Source organism: Hyperolius riggenbachi, chromosome 11, assembly GCF_040937935.1.
Source record: "Hyperolius riggenbachi isolate aHypRig1 chromosome 11, aHypRig1.pri, whole genome shotgun sequence".
In the NCBI taxonomy this organism is placed as follows: domain Eukaryota; kingdom Metazoa; phylum Chordata; class Amphibia; order Anura; family Hyperoliidae; genus Hyperolius; species Hyperolius riggenbachi.
In genome coordinates, this window is record NC_090656.1 from 120,692,614 (window position 1) to 120,712,473 (window position 19,860).

A 19,860-nucleotide genomic window follows, 5' to 3' on the forward strand; every position below is an offset into this window, starting at 1 on the left:
TCCTACCCTCTCACCTCACTTGACAGTGTTCCTGACCAAACCTCTTATCCCCATATGTCATTGATTCTTGCTTTAGATTTTGGTCCAAGCTCTAGGTAGAATTACTCACACTCTGGCAGTGCTAGAACATAATATTCACGAGAAAGCAGAAAACCGAGAGCCCAATATAGTGTAGTATGTATTGGAAGAGGAGGAAGTAAATGAAACGTAAGTATTATACTTACAAACTAGGGTTACCACCAAGGCAACCACTGTAGAAGCAGGTGGGGGGAGTAGACCTGTCCCCACTCAGGATTAAGATGTCGCTCTCTGTGGATAGAGGAAAAGGAGGGTATATCACCCTTCCACCGTGGGTGGATAATTTACTTTGTAAAGGTGTACAGAGGCGCCAAAAGAATAAAATATGCTAAAATCGTTTAAAACGTTCAGGAGGCGGTGGTGGATCAGCCACTCCAAACAGACACGATACTGTCAATTAAGGCAATAACAATTTATTCACATACTCCTAGAGACAACCGGCAACTCGTTTCACGGGCACAATCCCGCTTCATCAGGCAATAAACAGGAGCATCACACAGCTAGGGGAGTCCAATCTACGCTTGGCACCTCTGTGAAACGCATTGCCAGTTCTCTCTAGGAGTATGTAAATAAATTGTTATTGCCTTAATGGACACCATCGTGTCTGTTTGGAGTGGCTGGTCCACCACCGCTTCCTTAACGGTTTAAACGATTTTAGCATATTTTATTCTTTTGGCGGCTCTGTACACCTTTACAAAATAATTGAATTTGGAGAGTGGTGGAAAGTGACAGTAAGGCTACCTACTCAAATTAGGGTGTGTGTGTGTGTGTGTGTGTGTGTGTGTGTGTGTGTGTGTGTGTGTGTGTGTGTGTGTGTGTGTGTGTGTGTGTGTGTGTGTGTGTGTGTGTGTGTGTGTGTGTGTGTGTGTGTGTGTGTGTGTGTGTGTGTGTGTGTGTGTGTGTGTGTGTGTGTGTGTGTGTTAGAATGAAAAGAGGGACAGGGGAGCAAGGAGCACTAAACATGAGCTCCTGAAGGTTCACCAAATTTAGGCCCGGTTCACATCAGCGTTTGCCAACCGAACCGGCCGTATGGTTCTGTGGTCCGTTCCGGACGAAAAAATGCTGCAGGACCCAATTTTACGGACCATTTTGCTCAGCAGAACGGACACGTAAGGTTTTGCAGCTACAGACTAACAAATAGAAAACTGACAGTTTACAGCACACTGACTAAAAACTGACAGTTTTTCCTGATCCTGATGGCCAGATCCTTACGGCCGGCTCCGCAGAAAAACGCTAATGTGAACCGGGCCTAACCTTGTAATGAGCAACTGAAGGGAAATAATCTGAAAAATAAAGCAACCCATGGAAGACTAAATCTTAAAACGCAGAAAATATGAATGAAAAGAAGGAAAAACAATAATAAAAAACAAACAAAAAGGATCAACAAGCGGGACTATCCAGCAAAAAAAAGCAAGCAGCAGCAGACCAGATCCTGCCAACCAGCAGACCCTAACAACAACAGGGATCATCTCCAGAACTAGCCAAATCCGCAGAACAGAGTCCTTTAAGGTAAGGGCATTCTGCTAAATTTTACCTATTCAATAGAAATAAGAACGGTTTACTAAACCATTTTACAATGAAAAGCTTAAAACCAGCAGAACAATAGGTTAGCCATGTTACAGCCAGTCTGGTCCCCTGGAGATTGTTTACACATCCAGAAAGAAAAGCCAAAAAGCTAAGCCAGCTCAAAGAAAGAAAATAATGCAAGTTAACCCAGAGACTCTTTATGCAGACTTCTCATCTAACCCCAAAATAAAAACACACCTGATATTTCACACAGAGGAAACCCAGGCCTGGCATACTACTATTTTGGGAACAATACAAAAACATTAAAATAGCCACGCATTAAACCTAGCCGCTCCTCCAATGAACTTTGCCTGACTACCCCCCGCATCACCCAATTCCATGCATGCCTCCAGGACTTCTCAAGAGTTGCTCCAACACTATGGAACTGCCTACCTTCCCCCATTAGGGTTTCCCCCTCCGTCAACATCTTCAAGAAGGCTCTCAAAACTCACAAAACAAACAAAAGTGGAACCCACCCACCACAAGACCAAAAACAACGATAACACCACAAAGCACTGACAGAAGAACTAAGGAAACTGCTCCTCACCATATACAATATGCTGAGGGGAGGACTGTGGAAAACTGACTGCCCTATAATAGTTCATTACAAGGTAAACAAATACAACATGAACCCCTCATACAGTATATAGCAGCTGGAATATTCAAGATTTAAAAGCTTCAGCTTTTGGAACCAAAATAAATGACCCAGATTTTGAAAAAAGTCTAAGAAAGGTAGATATACAGATCCTCCTAGAGACATAGACCCAGACAGAGGATGACAGTTGACTTATCAGGAATTATCTGTTGCAGTCCAGAAACACAAACATATCAAGCAGGGTCGCCGCTCAAGAGGTATTATAATCTGGTATAAGGGGGAGCTGCATGAGTACATTAAACCAGTCAAGAGAGGGAACAGCCACATCTGGGTAAAGTTAAGCAGCTCCATCATCTCTTCTCAGACTGATATTTACCTATGTGCAGCATATATATTGCAAAAGCAGATTCACCATATTTAAATCCAGAGAGTTACCATCAGGGGTGCTCATCCGAATTCCGGATATCCGGATATCCAACCTTCTTTCAGTTATCCGACCTCTGATCCAGATTCCGGATAGCTATCTGCGGATAGTTGGCTGGCCTATGCGGATATCCGTGGATATCTGACCATTGAAATACTGTCAGAGATCCAGGACGTCCCGGGAGCCAGAGGGCTCCCAGCAGAAGCCCCAGCAACCAATCACAGAGGGGAACCCTGGCCAGCCCCTCCTGACCTCATTGAGCGAATCAGAGGGCTCCCAGCCTAAACCCTGGCAACCAATCACAGAAAGGAACACTGGCCAGCTCCCCTGTATAATAAGGAGGGCTGCCATGATGAGACAGATTGTCCTAGCTTGCTGAATGCTCATTGAGAGACATGCTCCAGTGCTGCTGGCCTACAAAGAGCTGTACACAGTGATAAACCTAAGCTGTTCAGTGATTAACCCCTTCACTATCATTACGGTATTGTTAAATCGTTAATTAGCTTGATTGTTGTCATAGTGTGACAGAGTGTGTGCTCAAGGCTGCTGCAGCTGGTATGTGTCTGTTTCTGTTCTGTGCACAGACCAGGCCAGCTGCTGCTTACAGGCCAGCTATTAGCCTTAGCTGGCTACAGTTTAGGTTAGGGATTAGGGAATAGGAACACTTGCAAAGTGCAAAGTGCCACGTGTTAACGGTCATTCCCCTTGAGTTTTTTTATACGGGGGTCCCTCAACAGGCTGGACAGCATGAAAGATGCAATCTGCACAAAGCTGGAGGCAGACGTACTATCCACCTCCTCTTGCTCTTTCTCAGAGATGTCAGGTAAGTCCTCCTCCTCCCCCCAACCACAAACAATAGCTCGAGAACGTCAAGCAGCACAAGCCCCCTGCGACGCCTGCTGTGGTTGTTCCTCTGCCGCCGCCTCCTCCTCCAAAGAAACACCTTCCTCATCATCCGAGTCTGACTCCTCTTCTCCACACGCCTCTTCCTCCCCCTAACTGTTCTTCTTCACGCTCCTCCACAGCTTGATCCACCACTCTACGCATGGCACGCTCCAGGAAGTAAGCGTACGGGATCAAGTCGCTGATGGTGCCTTCACTGCGACTCACCAGGTTGGTCACCTCCTCAAACGGCCACATGAGCCTGCATGCATTTCGCATCAGTGTCCAGTTTGGGGGCCAGAACATCCCCATCTCCCCAGATTGTGTCCTTTTACTGAAATTGTAGAGGTACTGGGTGACGGCTTTCTCCTGTTCTAGCAGGCGAGAGAACATGACCAGGGTCGAATTCCAGCGAGTCGGGCTATCACATATCAAGCGTCTCACCGGCAAGTTGTTTCTCCGCTGAATGTCTGCAAAGCGTGCCATGGCCGTGCAAGACCGCCTGAAATGCCCACACAACTTCCTGGCCTGCTTCAGGACATCCTCTAAGCCTGGGTACTTTGACACAAATCTTTGAATGACTAGAGTCAGCACGTGTCAGCTTTCCCAAATTCAAAGCGGAAAGGAGATTGCTGCCATTGTCACACACCACGTTGCCGATCTCCAGCTGGTGCGGGGTCAGCCACTGATCCACCTGTTTGTTAAGAGCAGCCAGGAGAGCTGGTCCAGTGTGACTCTCCGCTTTGAGGCAAGGCATGTCTAAGATGGCGTGACACCGTCGTACCTGGCATGCAGCATAGGTCCTGGGGAGATGGGGCTGTGTAGCTGGAGAGGAGATCGCAGCACCAGTAGAGTTGAACTGCCACTCAGCCAAGGAGGAGGAGGAGGAGGACGACGACAGCGAAGAGGATGTAGCAGGAGGAGAGGAGGTGGCAGGAGGCCTGCCTGCAAGCCGTGGAGGGGTCACAAGTTGGTCTGCTGCACAGCCACGTACTCCCTGCTTGCCATCAGTCACTAGGTTGACCCAATGGGCTGTGTAAGTAATGTAGCAGCCCTGACCGTGCTTGGCAAACCAGGCATCCGTGGTCAGGTGGACCCTTGACCCAACGCTGTGTGCCAGAGAAGATACCACTTGCCTCTCAACTTAACGGTACAGTTTGGGTATCGCCTTTTTAGAGAAATAATTGTGGCCTAGTATCTTCCACTGCAGTGTCCCAATGGCCACAAATTTATGGAAGGCCTCAGAGTCCACCAGCTTGTATGGTAACAGCTAGCGAGCTAACAGTTCCGCCACGCCAGCTGTCAGACACCGGGCAAGGGGGTTACTGGCAGAAATTGGCTTCTCCTGCTCAAAGATTTCCTTCACAGACATCTGGCTGCTGTGGGCAGAGGAGCAGGAACGGCTCAAGGGCAGAGGCGGAGTGGAGGAGGGTGGCTAAGAAGGTGCAAGGCAGAAAGTGGCTGAAGATGCTGCACCTAAAGGAGGAAGAGGAGAAGGAGGGTGGCTTTTCTTTTGTGTGCTGTGTGATGATATATGTGCTGATGATGAGGATATGTACGGTAATATGCAGAACATGGGTACCGTTTTTGATTAGTATCTAAGGTAGCCTCCATCTTGTTTGTCTACCTCACATGTGTGGGGCTATGACATACTGTAGTTGTCACCTGGAAATAGTACATTTGCATCTAAAGGTCAACTCTTGTGAATAGTAGGAGCAGGAAATGCTAAATTGGTTGGCTAGCCTCTGGCAAGGAAATGGATAATTAGGCCAATAGCCAGTCATGGCCTTACCTTTGGTCTGCTATGAAATACTGTTTCAGATGTGTATTTTGCTTTGGAGCGATTGTCACCTGTAACTTGTAGTAAGGAAGTCTAGAGTGCCTATAACAAGGAAACGGGTAATTAGACTATTAGCCAGCCATTGTCCAGAATTCACACCTGGACTGGCTGCAGTGTGCTTTGATGCAGATCAAACCAGCACAGGAGCCAGGAATTTACATATGACAGCCTGCTAGAATGTTAAAGAACTCTAGGCCAGCCAGGAAGCCCTTTCTCAGAAGTCTTTTGATGTGTGTGTTAAAATACAATGTTACCTGTGAAAATTAGATCTATGGGGAGATGGGAAATGTCTGGAAAGTTAATTAGTTCCTCCCCTTCCAAACGGGCTTGCAGCCTCAAGGCACATCTCCCAGCATAAAAGGCAGGGCCCAGATGCCTAAAATCATCTTCTCTTGGAGGTAGCGCATAGCTAGAGATGAATCTGAGCGAATCAGTAATTCATGTCTTCCCACGACCAAGTTAGACCTCGTACTGGTAACGTTTATTCCCATTTTTATTTTTATGCAAACTGTCTTGTGTGTATCTTTGTTTCTTGTGTATCTTTGTAATTTTTACTTTGTTTTGTAAATCCTTTTGTATATATTCTTGTCTGCACTGTTCCACTTTTTTATGGAATATTAAATCTTGATTTAATAAGTTTGACTTCTGCTGTACTAGCCCAAACTCATAGTCTGGAGAGACTGCAGTGTAATTTGCGTTACAAGTTCAGTGCCTGATTGTGCCTTGCTACTGCGTGATTGTATTGTGTGTGTGGCGTTCCCGTATTTGCCCTAAAGTGTAAAAGCTGACCCAAATACGAAAGCGCTGGACTGCGTGCAGGCCACTCGACATCAGAGTGGGAATTGTTGAAGTATCTAGCAGCAGCTAGTGGTGACAGTGAGAAGTGTTTTGAGGGGTTACAGCCTTGTGTTAGCTCGAATAAGGCTGCTCCCCCTCTTGATCTTGTCAAACCAGCAGTCGGGAACCGTATCTGCAGGCGTGCTGCGGGGCCGGTTCCTGACATGCTGCTTTTGCTCAGGTGCTCTTCCGATTGCAGTTTGTGCCTTTTCTCCATGAGCCTTCGTAAGGCACTTGTCCCTACCGGAGTGTTGGCCTTTCCATGGCTCAATTTTTGGAGGCAGAGACAACAGATGGCATTGCTCCGATCTGAGGCAGATATATTAAAACATTTCCAAACCGCTGAGCCCCCCTGGGGTGATGGCACTATGGTGGCATCAGCAGCTGACGTTGAAGGGCATGTTGGCTGGCTGTACATATGTGGCGATACATGGTGACGGACACTGCCACCAGCTGTTTCTGACGTCGAGCTCCCCCTGCTTCTTTCAGCAACTCGTCTCCTCCTACTCCTCTCTGACTCCCCCTCTGAACTGTCCCCCTGTTCATCTCCTCTATTGGGAACATACGTGGGATCCGTATCATCGTCATGATCATAATCATCCTGCCCAGCCTCGCTTGCCTCAGACACCTCCAAAACTGCACCAACAGCAGGTACTTCATCATCTTCACACGTTACGTCCATAGTGTCACCACCTAACTCAGACATATGAGGTGGTGTAACTTGCTAAGCGCCTTCATCTGGTTGTAACAATAATAGCTGTGAATCAGTTAATTATCCACCAATTAACTCCTGCGAAGTGTCAAATGCAACGGATGTGGTGCTTGTAGTAGCGCTGATGGCTGCAGAAGATGAGGCGTTCTGTGTTAAATAGTCAACCATGTCCTGACAATCTTGGGAGTTGATGGGACGTGCCTTGTTCTGAGCACTTTGGTCGAGGGCTGCATGAAATCACATCAACACAACCTCACACAGACCTGCCGGGTGGCCTTCCTCTGGGTCTGCCTCTACCTCTGCCTGTTTTGTCCGTTGTGTCCATATCGGGGGGGATGAAGTGAAATGTATGCACTGACTTGACTAATACAATGTGCAGTCACACAGGTGCAGTTAACAGGTATGCACGGAGTGGTATATCACACTGTGTGCACTTACCTAGGTAGGGAGGTGCACTGAACACGACAGGTAGGTATATGCAGTGATGAGGTGGGTGCACTGAACACAACAGGTAGGTATATGCAGTGATGGGTATTACAATGTGCACCTGTCACACACAGACAGGTAGCGGACAGGCACAGTGACACTGCATGCGCTCACGTAGGTTGGTGGGCGCACTGTGAACAGGTAGGTAGGTATATGCAGTAATGGGTATTACAATGTGCACCTGTCACACACAGACAGGTAGCGGACATGCACAGTGACACTGCATGCGCTCACGTAGGTAGGTGGGTGCACTGTGAACAACAGGTAGGTAAGTAGGTATATGCAGTACTGGGTATTACAATGTGCACCTGTCACACACAGACAGGTAGCGGACAGGCACAGTGACACTGCGTGCGCTCAACTCACGTAGGTAGGTGGGTGCACTGTGAACAACAGGTAGGTACTGTATGTGCAGTGATTGGTAACTAATCTTTCCCTATGAGAGAGTCTGCAGCAGCTGTCCCTTCTCTATTTACTGCAGGCACACGAGTGAGTATAATGGCCGGCGTTGCCTGGCTTTTATAAGGGGGGTGGGGCTCTAGGAGGGAGTGTAGCCTAATTGGCTACAATGTGCCTGCTGACTGTGATGTAGAGGGTCAAAGTTGACCCTAATGGTGCTCTGTGGGGGTGAACCGAACTTCTGTAAAGTTTGCGGTTCTCCACGATCGCGAACCACCGGAAGTTCGCCGGCAACAGTTCACCGGCAAACCGTTCGGGCCATCTCTAGTGAGGAGTAGTCTGGGAACCAAATGCCTTAAAATGACTGTTTAAGGGTATAAGCATCTGCAAATTTTGATGACATGTGGTCTATGAGGGGCCAAATTTTGTGGAACTGGTCATAAGCAGGGTGGCCTCTTAGATGACAGGTTGTATTGGCACTGAAGTGCAGGAAGCGCAGGATGTTCTCAAATCATGACCTGGACATGGCAGCAGAGAACATGGGCATGTGATGTATTGAGAGCTTAGACCAGTGGTGCTCAACCTTTTTTGGCCCGAGGGCCGAACTTCAAATCAAGAAAAATCTCGAGGGCCGGAACACATGCATACAAAATTTCGATGTAAAACGTTTAACGTTTTTCTAGTAACAGTTAACATGGTGTTGGAAATGGAAAGAAAACGACAATATAAGAATTGTTGTACTCACCATTTGAAGCACATTTTCTTAATGAGAAGTTTGTGGCTGTTTGGCTGTATGCACAGGGCAGATTAATGCAGCAATGGTATCAGAGTGGCCTGTAGTGTGCTGGCTGAGGAGGCTGTCAGCTCTGTGTGGGGCGGAGGAGGCTGTCAGCTCTGTGTGGGGCTGAGGAGGCTGTCAGCTCTGTGTGGGGCTGAGGAGGCTGTCAGCTCTGTGTGGGGCGGAGGAGGCTGTCAGCTCTGTGTGGGGCGGAGGAGGCTGTCAGCTCTGTGTGGGGCTGAGGGGGCTGCCAGCTCTGTGTGGGGCTGAGGGGGCTGCCAGCTCTGTGTGGGGCTGAGGGGGCTGCCAGCTCTGTGTGGGGCTGAGGGGGCTGCCAGCTCTGTGTGGGGCTGAGGGGGCTGCCAGCTCTGTGTGGGGCTGAGGGGGCTGCCAGCTCTGTGTGGGGCTGAGGGGGCTGCCAGCTCTGTGTGGGGCTGAGGGGGCTGCCAGCTCTGTGTGGGGCTGAGGGGGCTGCCAGCTCTGTGTGGGGCTGAGGGGGCTGCCAGCTCTGTGTGGGGCTGAGGGGGCTGCCAGCTCTGTGTGGGGCTGAGGGGGCTGCCAGCTCTGTGTGGGGCTGAGGGGGCTGCCAGCTCTGTGTGGGGCTGAGGGGGCTGAGGGGGCTGCCAGCTCTGTGTGGGGCTGAGGGGGCTGCCGGCTCTGTGTGGGGCTGTCGGCTGTGTGGGGCTGAGGGGGCTGTCGGCTCTGTGTGGGGCTGAGGGGGCTGTCGGCTCTGTGTGGGGCTGAGGGGGCTGTCGGCTCTGTGTGGGGCTGACACAGCGTGTCCCGTTGTCTGCCCACGGTGTCTGCCTGCGGAGGAGGAGAGGATCGGGTGGTATTGCGTAGTATGGCACTCGGCGGGACGCGCATACACCAGCGTGTGCTTGTATTCAGCCCCGGGTAGTGCTGGGATAGTTAGAAAGCCTCGCTCATTGGTTACTGCAGGAACCTTCCTCCAATAGGAACTAGGCTGATTCCTATTGGAGGAAGGTTCCTGCAGTAACCAATGAGCGAGGCTTTCTGACTCTCCCAGCACTACCCGGGGCTGAATACAAGCACATGCTGGTGTATGCGCGTCCCGCCGAGTGCCATACTATGCAATACCACCCGATCCTTTCCTCCTCCGCAGGCAGACACCGCGCGGGCCACAGAAACTGGCTTTGCGGGCCACAAATGGCCCGCGGGCCGTAGGTTGGGCACGGCTGGCTTAGACCAATAAGACCGCAATACATTCTTTTTGACTAGACCCATGTTAAGGAGAAGGCCCCAAAAAATGTTACGTTCCGAAACTTGGAGTGGTTTCCACTGAAAAGGCTGGACATGGTAGCTTTTTGGATTGGCGGTTGCGTACTGTGTGGCATAACGGTTGGTCTCAGCCACAATTAAGTCATAGAGGCCAGCAGTGATCAGAAAAAAAAAATTCTGCCACTGCGGTGGGGCAGGTGAGGGTTTGGCCGGGTGATCAGAAGCCCGCAGGGGGCAGATTAGGGCCTGATCTGATGGATAGGAGTGCTAGGGGGTGACAGTAGGTGATTGTTGGGTGTCTCAGGGGGTGATTAGAGGGGAGAATAGATGCAATCAATGCACTAGGAAGTCTGAGGGGGATCTGATGGTTTGGCCGAGTGATCAGGAGCCCACACGGGGCAAATTAGGGCCTGATCTGATGGGTAGGTGTGCTAGGGGGTGACAGGAGGTGATTGATGGGTGTCTCAGGGTGTGATTAGAGGGGGGAATAGATGCAATCAATGCACTGGGGAGGTGATTCGGGGCGGTCTGAGGGCGATCTGAGAGTGTGGGCGGGTGATTGGGTGCCCGCAAGGGGCAGATGAGGGTCTGATCTGATGGGTAGCAGTGACAGGTGGTGACAGGGGGTGATTGATGGGTGATCATTGGGTGATTAGAGGGGAGAACATATGTAAATAATGCACTGGGGAGGTGATCAGGGGGGTATGAGGGCGATCTGAGGGTGTGGGCGGTGTTTGGGTGCCCGCAAGGGGCAGATTAGGGTCTTATCTGATGGGTAGCAGTGACAGGTAGTGACAGGGGGTTACGGGGTGATTGATAGGTGATCAGGGTGTGATTAGAGGGGAGAATAGATGCAAGCAATGCACTGGCGAGGTGATCGGGGGGGGGGGTGTCTGAGGGCGATTTGAGGGTGTGGACGGGTTATTGGGTGCCCGCAAGGGGCAGATGAGGGTCTGATCTGATGGGTAGCAGTGACAGGTGGTGATGGGGTGATTGATGGGTGATCAGTGGGTGATTAGAGGGTAGAACAGATGTAAACAATGCACTTGGGAGGTGATCTGAGGGCGGGTCTGCGGGCAATCTGAGGGTGTGGGCGGGTGATCAGGTGCCCGCAAGGGGCAGGTTAGGGTCTGATCTGATGGGTGACAGTGACAGGTGGTGACAGGGGGTGATTGATGGGTGATTGACAGGTGATCAGTGGGTGATTACAGGGGAGAAAAGATGTATACAGTACACGGGGGTGGGGTCTGGGGAGTATCTGAGGGTGTGGGGTGATCTGGGGAGTATCTGAGGGTGTAGGGGGGTGATCAGGAGCCCTCAGGGGGCAGTTTAGGACCTAATCTAAAATATAGAGTTGACAAATAGTGACAGGGGATGATTGATGGGTGATTATGGGGGTAATTGGGTGCAAACAGCGGTCTGAGGGGGTGGTCAGGGGGAGGGGTCTGAGGGGTGCTGTGGGCAATCAGGGGGCAGGGGGGCAGGATCAGTGTGCTTGGGTGCATACATACACAGCTGCCTCCTATCCTGATGGACCCTCGATCACTGGGACCACCAGGGTAGGAGGCAGCCTGTGTAATACACTTTGTATACATTACAAAGTGTATCATACACTTTGTATGGCGAGATCGGGGTATTTACAAACAGCCAGCACTGCTAATTGGCCGGCAGGTTGAGGTTGTGGGTGGGCGAAGCCTAATGCCGCCGGATGCGCACGCATCCCTGAGCGCGATCCCCGGATAATTAATCCCCCAGGCGTTAACCCCCCGGCGTTACGCGGTCCTGGGGGTGCCACTGTGCCGCCGCCTATTGGTAGTGGGCGGTCGGCAAGTGGTTAAAAGACATCAGCAAGAGGCAGAGTTTAGGGAGGAGATCTTCAAACAAACTTCACAGTACCCTAATCCCACACACAGGGCTTTCCAAAACTTACATTACACTACAGTTTCAAGTTGTGGTTGTCTTTCATAGAATTTAAGAAACATAAAAGGTCATTTTATGCTAAGATACATTATCACAGGTATAGTCATATATATATATATTATTTTTATTTTTTTTAGAAAGATACATTAAAAGACCTACCGTTAGACACAGGATGACACTCAATCCCCGTCTCTGTGCAATTGCTGAAAGACAAAGTGTCAGATATTACATTCAAGTCTAGGTCCACTCAAATAAGTTATTTTAATTCTTGATAGAGTAGAATCGCAACACCGCTTATTTTGTTTTTCTGGTGTTATTGTTGAGTTTTCTTCACTCACTGTCCAGACAGGAAGAGGAGAAAGTCTCTTTAACAGGTTTACATTCAACATTTTTTTTCTTTTTCTTTGTGCTCTTTACATTAATGTGAACCTGAACTGAGTAAAACAATTTCAGATAAACACATGATGTACCTGCAAATGAATATTATATACCTCACCGTCAGCTCCTCTCAGAAGCTCACCATTTTCTTCTAACAACAATTCCTTTCATTTCCAACAAGAGTTTGTCAGAACTGAAATATATCAGTTGCTGGCAGTTATAACTGAAAGGACAACTGATGAGCAAGGTAATGTTCGCTCAAGAGGCGATATTACAGTTTAACAGTGTGCTGTTATGGGGTATTGGCCATTTTCAAAATGGAGGATGGAAAATTCCATTGGTCACAGTGGACAAACAGGACATAGGGGAAACGAAAGAGATTGATGAGTAGACTACACAGGGGTAAGTATGACATGTGTATGTGTAGTTTGACTTTTCATTTTTAGTTCAGGCTTGCTTTAAGTAAGGAAATGCAGAAACAAGGAGACACTGTTGAAATTTCAGTGCTGTCACTCATATCCTGGAGATACTCACATCAGAGCTCTCAGTGTCACAATAACTACCGGTAAGTATAAATGGGAAAATAGGCAGCAAGAACAAGGTTTAAAAAGTTTCATTATTCTATCCAGAGCTAACAATTTTAGGCTGATGTATAGCTTAATAAAATAATCAATACATGTAAATACTGTAGTTTGACCCCATTGGCTAATTCTAGAGTCAAATATAAATATTATTCCTCATTGTGGTTTTATAAGTGTTAAATCATCTAGATTGTTTTATGACCAAATGTAATTTTAATAGACTCATCTCTCTCCCTTCTTCAAACTTCTCATTCCCCTCACCCCCAGTCTAGAGGAGATCTGGGGGGATCTCCAGGATGGATGCTGTTTACAAATGGAACAGTTCATCATCTTGAACTCTGTGGACTAGCTCCTCCAACGTCTCTGCTGTCTGCAAGTTTCCTGATGCCTCTCTCTGTCCCTTCTATTGTCCTAATTATCCAGCAGTGTTGATAAGAGATAGTCCCAGAAACTCCTGTCAATCAAAATTATTGTACCTAAATATGCAGGAGAAGTGCTAAAACGTACAAAACCCCCGGCAACCAAAACGTAATTGTCTACAAAACATCACATAGCATTCCATAACATCACCTATAGCTTTTAGGCACCACTCACGCCTGGCATATAAAAGTTTTTTTGTCTTTTTAATGTTGTGTGCAAAGCTTCATGAAAATCGCCTTCTCCCCAATGAACTACATTTTACCCAAATCTTTTGCCATTGATATCTGTCCCTCATCATTACAACAGGGTCTGGCTAGCTATGCCTTCTTTTATACAGTTGTTTGTCTAAGCAATATATCAAATTTTTTCTTCCATAACCATTTTGCAAATAAATATGTGAGTGGTAAGAAAAATGAACTTGCGCAGGTTTGCTCATTCCTACTTTAAAATTTAAAATGTAAACTTTTAAGTTTTAAGTACTTTTTGTAAAAAATTACAATTCTGTAACTCAATACAGCTATATTGCAGGTTTCTAACTTAAGCCAGGGTCTTCATTAGCAGTAGAAGAATGTGGGCTAGGCAGGCATGGCTTGTGGATGAGGCTGCTAGCCCAGATTATGTCAGTGTCAATGTTCAACATCACACTATGTAACCCCCTAAAAGAGGGTTACAAAGTGTTAATGTATTTTTATGTGTGTGGCGCCTTTAAGGCTAAGTTTCGCCTTAGACGCCAGGTTGCAGGAACTAAAATGGCGCATGGGAGAGGAGTGTAAGCGCCGGTATGGTCGCATAGACTGTTGCTAGACAACCAAAGTACTCAGAGCAGTGGAACTTGCTGGAACTTTCCAGAAGCCCCGCGTGGCCTGTCAAGAAGTTACTGCGCAGTTGCAAGGGGGCAAAGCTAGAAGGGTGTAGCCGGAGGGATGTGGCTGGAACCAGGCAGAGCGCGCCAGAGAGAGAGAGAGGAGATGACTTGAGGTGAGGAGCCAGCGATGAGGAGCGCGAAGGAGACAGAGCACTTGAGAGGCCGTAGCAGTCACCCAGAGAGTAAGAGGGGACCTGGCAGACACACACAGAGACCACAGCAAAGTCAGTGAGGACAGCAGCAGCAGGCCAGACAGCAACCGGAGGCCAGAGGCGGTAGGCCCACACCAAATACGAGCTAGCCAGGAAAGACAGAGACCAGCAGACAGATGAGTATAGGCCTGAGGGTCAACTACAAGCCACAGTGTATGTTCAGTTAGTAGCCAGTGTTCAGCAGAGGATTGCTGAAGATAGCAACCCAGAACCTGAAGAGGCAATGCTGTTCTAAAGTGGTGTTACTAGAGACGGTCTGTGTAAGAAAGCTTTAGAGATACAGAGACATTGTGCTAAGAATACAGTTGCTTATGCAGAAGAGACCTGTTCAGACAAGTTAAGAGGAGTACTGCTGATTACAAAGAGTGTATTGAATGTGCAGGCTTAGCTCTTGCTGCGAACCATTAGTAGCCTCCCTGAAGTACCCGCAAAGCTGATACAGCGAGTACATTTGAAATCGGCGCCGGTAGACTTGGGCGCAGGATACAGCGGTATATGGCTGATCCTGCTTCTGCACAAGTCCGGGGCGATTTAATTACTATTCCCCCTCCAGGCCGACATGGATAGTGGGGGAATGAAATAATTCGGCTTCCAGCGATTGCTGAAGGCCGAATTATTATGTTTTTAAGCAACTTCGGCTCCGTCTTCTGACGGAGCCGATGTTGCTCACTGAGCGCTTCAACAGGAATGATTCCTATTGAAGTCTATGGAGGCGCCGGCTGCGCCCAAATCTAGCAGCGCTGAAAAGCACTGCTCCGGATACAGCCCCTGCTTGCATTAAGTCCTGGTATATAAAGAGACATTGTTCCTGTCAAGTCCGTTTCAAGTCAGGAGTTAAAGTTATAAATTCTTCAATTGATGTTTTTCCTCAGAATTACTGAGAGTCTGATATTTAAAGAGAACCTGTCAGCATTAAAGAAGATAAGTGGAGGAGGAGTTACATTGCATCTTGTGATACTAAAGTGTACTGCAGGAGAAATTGGGTGATACCTGATCAAGCGACAGGGTCAACCAGGTTGAAGTTCAAGTGTTGCAGCGTCACGAGTTCAGAGCTTATTCAGCCTTAAAGTCAAAGTGCACGTAAACAGAGTTATATTGTAGGAGGGTGATATTGATGGTATAGAGGGGTGCATCGGTCACTTTATATTTTATTTTATTTACTTTTATTTTGCTCTAACCCTTTTTGATTATTTGATTTATATTTTATTTTGTTTGTTATTTTGGGTTGTCCTATCCCGAGGCAAGGTGTTAGGGGTAAAGTGAATTGAGTGTTACCATATAAAGAGCAAAGAGCCTAACAGATCTGTGAACAAGGTGAACGTCCTATTTGGGACCAACCAGTGAACTGTTAATTGTTCAGTACCATCTCAAGAACTGTCACGAGTTCCCCCAAGGTTTTGCTGTGCAAAGTAGCTTGGACTTGGTTAGAAGGGACTGAGGACTGTTTAGGAATTGAACTGAATTGCTCAGTAGACCAACCCCTTTCCCCCAACCCACAGTACTATGTATTGCATATGCTGTAAAGTGGATTGTTGTACAAGAAGACCTTTGTAGCTCAAATACTTTGTATGTAACTAACCTCTTTATTCTGCAGCTTTTACCGGTGCACCGGCTGTGAAGACCAGGAGATTATATTATTTTGACCTTTGATGTGCAAGGGAAGTGTGTTGTGACATTGAAGTGTTATGGGTTGATCCATTTCTACAGTGACCACTGTTAGGTCACGAATAAATCTTTGATCATTTCATCTGAGTCAGTGTCTGGTGGATTCCACTCAGCCGGGGCCTGGTGTAAACGGATAAATCGGGTTACAACTATCTGCCTGTAGCTTTTGAGGAACAGACAATTTTGAAGTTGATCATAGACTTTCAGGCTGATTGTGTCTTTTTTTGCCCAGGCACATCAGATAAAGAACTGCATGGGATGTTGGTGCTGCACACTTCTTTAGGTCTCGGGCTGATTACTTGTGGGCTCAGCAGCCCCACTCCTTGAACTCTTTCCAGTGTTTAGCAGGGTAGTTCAATGAGCAGAGTGCAACCCATGCCTTATCCAGGCACTTACGAAAAGCTGAATCCTGTTGCTGGCAGCACGTTAATATAGATAACTGCCCAGGCAAAATAATGGCTGATGCTGATAATGTGCCATTGGGACACAATCAGCTATCATGTTGCAGAACTGATTCGATCTACCAACTGATAAAGCAGAAGCTGTGGGCTTATTGTACTTCCTTATCTGGGGGTGACTTTGGGACAGAGATTTCTCCTGCTGGAGGCGATTAGAGACAAAAGCCTGGCACTGGGAAGAATGGAAGGAGGAGGATGATAAAGATGATATTAAGGCGCGTATACACGCCATACTGTAGCTAACGACGGCTCCGTCAGACCCTCCCGCTGGGCGGGCGTTCTGCCGACAGTAGGACTGTGTACATGGTGTTGGCAGATTGACAGATCCGCTCAGTGTGTACGCACCTTTACTGAGGAATAAGTGTTTATTATTGTGTGATGATATCTCCCTCATTACATGTGCAGGTTAAAACTACTAGTAGAAGTAAAATATGATGACATGATCATATTCTTCTTTGTATATTTTTTATCAAGCAGCAGAAATTCCCCTAAAATAATTGATCATTGCTGATGTCCAGTTTTGTATAAAGGTTTTAGTCACATATCCGTGATCTTGCAGTCTTGTTTGATTATTGCTCTGTGCATATCCACTTCAGGCGTACATTTAAAATGGGCACTGTGGGTGTAATGCTGGGGGTCATACTTTCTGACCACCCAGCACAACAATGCTATGAGCTGGATAATGGAAGATGCTTCACAGGCTACACAGGCTGCCCAGAGCAACTGCAGCTCTGGGCTTCTGATAAGACTCAATGGCAGCGCAGTGCGATGTTGCGCTGCTCTTGCGATAGCAAACATTCAGATATAAGACAGACTGGAGTGAGGGTAGCCAATAGCAACCGCAGCAATGACTGCCTCGCAAGGACAGAACTAGGAGGACAGAGGCTGACAGAATGAATGCTTGCTAATCTAGTCACTGCCTCAGTGACAGCAAGCATTCACAAAGACAAGAGTGAGGTAACCAATAGCAACCGCAGCAATGGCTTCCTCGCAAGGACAGGACTATGCTAGCTAAGCACGGGTGATCACGCTAAGTGCAACCTACAGAAACGTGCTAAAAACTGACTAGCTAAACACAGGATATCAACAGTTCGGGTACGTATATATCAGCGGCACTGATATATCACCGTAGCACAAATACAAGGAAAATAAACACTGACTAGAATATGTACATATTGGCGATGAACCAATATATAACATAAGCAAGAGACTAGCTAGATCTGACTGGAGAAATACAGCGAACTAACTAGGCAATACAAACATTACAAAGTCTCTGCACTAGAAGGAGTACGTATATATGTCCCCGTGGGAAATATATAATCGTAGCTCCACAAGTTAACTGAACTAGAAAGTAACAAGACTAGGAATATATTTTACAATATCAAAGGACCTAGTGACAGCTTAGACAGAGCTGAAACTATGACGGGCGAGGTCTAACATGGGAGGCAGACTTTTATGCTGGCATCAGCCAATGGATGCAAGCATGCACATCTCCACACAACTGAATGGTAATCATTCAATCCTGAGCTGGCTTGGTTACCATTTGCTAGCTGAAAGACTATCTGTACCAATGCGCTTTGAGTCCTATGGGAGAAAAGCGCTTTACAAGTGTTATTGTATTATTGTATTGTATTAATGCATGCAGGAAATCTGCAATGCAACCACATGCATGCAGGAAATCCATGGCTATCTGGCTGCAGCTCAGATGTAGTAAGCCATTGGTGGAATGTTGACAGCATTCTGAGCTGCCCAGAACTGCAGAGCAATTGCCAATGACAATGTGACTCATTGCGAATACACAACCAAATGCAGGCTGACAAGCCAGAACTGTCCGTTTGCGGTTCCACCGCAATGGACAGAACACGCCACAGGAGGAATCCTCACAGTGGGAATTTGTTTCAGAGATATCTGTAAGTAGAATATCGTTAATTAACGGATATTCTAATATGAATCAGTGAGTAATTCTGTTATTTTACTATGGCCTAACCTAACCTTACTCTCACATAAGCCCTCCCTTATGAAGCCTAAACCGAAGAACCCTCTTGCTATTGCATAACACTAATTCTCTCCTCCCCTCGCCAATGCCTAACCCTAAGGAACCCCACCAATGTCTTACCCACCTAACCCTGCACAATAAAATAGCAATAGCCGGACAGGCACTTCTAGAAACAAGATGGATAGTGAAGGGCCATCCTTGAGCTCTTGTGTAGAAAACAATTCACAGATATGTGAATAAAGCTTTATTACTTGCAAAAAAAGTGAACTGCAATTAGAGTGGTCAACGAACTGCTTTTGGATGATTGGAAAGTGCTTATGAATGATTGGAAGAATGAGGTTTCTCAAATTGCCATATAAATCAGCAACAAATTGCAACAGTGATCAGGGAACAATTTGAATATGATTTTAACCACTTCCGGGTTTGGGGTGGTTTTGCTGATTGGTGCTGCGTGGGCTCTCCAGCCCGCAGCACCGATCAGATAGCAGCCAGGCCGATCAGACTTCCCCCCTTTTTTCCCCACTAGGGGAATGTCCTGCTGGGGGGGTCTGATCGCCGCCGGCTGCTTGCGCTTGCGGGGGGGGGGGCTCTTCAAAGCCCCCCTCCGCAGTGCTTCCTGGCCTCCTTCCCCTTCCCTCCCCCTGTGAGCGGCGCAGGACGGATTTCCGTCCTGCGCCTGATGGGATAGGCTTTAGCCTATCAGATGCCGGCGATCCCCGGCCAATCAGAGGCCGGGGATCGCCGATCTCCTCTACGGCGCTGCTGCGCAGCAGCGCCGTATATATGTAAACACCAGGGAAGATCTTCCCCGTGTGTTTACATTTACCCTGCGAGCCGCGATCGGAGGCTCGCAGGGTGTTCACGGAGACACCCTCCGTGAACTGACATGGAACGGCAGCTCATATGAGCGGCCGTTTCCATGGAAACCACTTCAGGATTCAGGGGCGTACTTAAGCGTACGCAGAATCCTGAAGTGGTTAAGAGAGACTGAAGTGTTTTAAAATACTTGTTTTTATGCAGCAGGCAGCTTCAGCATTACAATCCAAACTGATTTGCCACATCCTCTTGGCAGAATGAGGTCTTTATCCCCATGAAATCCTGGGGCAAAATTCCACAATTTTCCAGTTCATGGTTTTTGCTGCCCGAGGGAGGCAAGCTTTGCAGTAGCTCTGCCTCCAGTCCAGTCAATCTCTGCCGATCTCCGCCTCTTTCGCCCCTCTCAGTGATAGAAGACTTAGAGGGGCAGGGAGAGGCGGAGATTGACTGAAGCAGAGGCAGAGCTACTGCACAAAGCTCTGCCTCTACTCGAAAGGATAGAAGAAATTTGCCCTAGGAGATTTCGGGGGATTAACAACAACAACTAACATTTGTAAAGCACTTTTCTCCCGTAGGACTCAAAGCGCATAAGCATGGCTCAGACCATCGTGGTACAGAGGAAGAATTTTATAAGTCCGGAAATGCCAGGCTAAACAGGTGGCTTTTCAGTCTGGATTTGAATAGCTCCAGGGATGGTGCTGCCTTTACTA

General features: G+C 47.7%; 1 protein-coding gene across 1 annotated transcript in view; it reads right to left on the reverse strand.

Moving 5' to 3' along the window:
* Positions 1-19,860, reverse strand: part of LOC137537869 (mucin-5AC-like) — a 385,525-nt gene that overhangs the window by 93,011 nt on the left and 272,654 nt on the right. Inside the window, exon 21 of the mRNA XM_068259817.1 lies at positions 11,919-11,962. Coding sequence (XP_068115918.1) covers positions 11,919-11,962 — 44 coding nt within the window. The remainder of the gene's footprint in view (positions 1-11,918; positions 11,963-19,860) is intronic.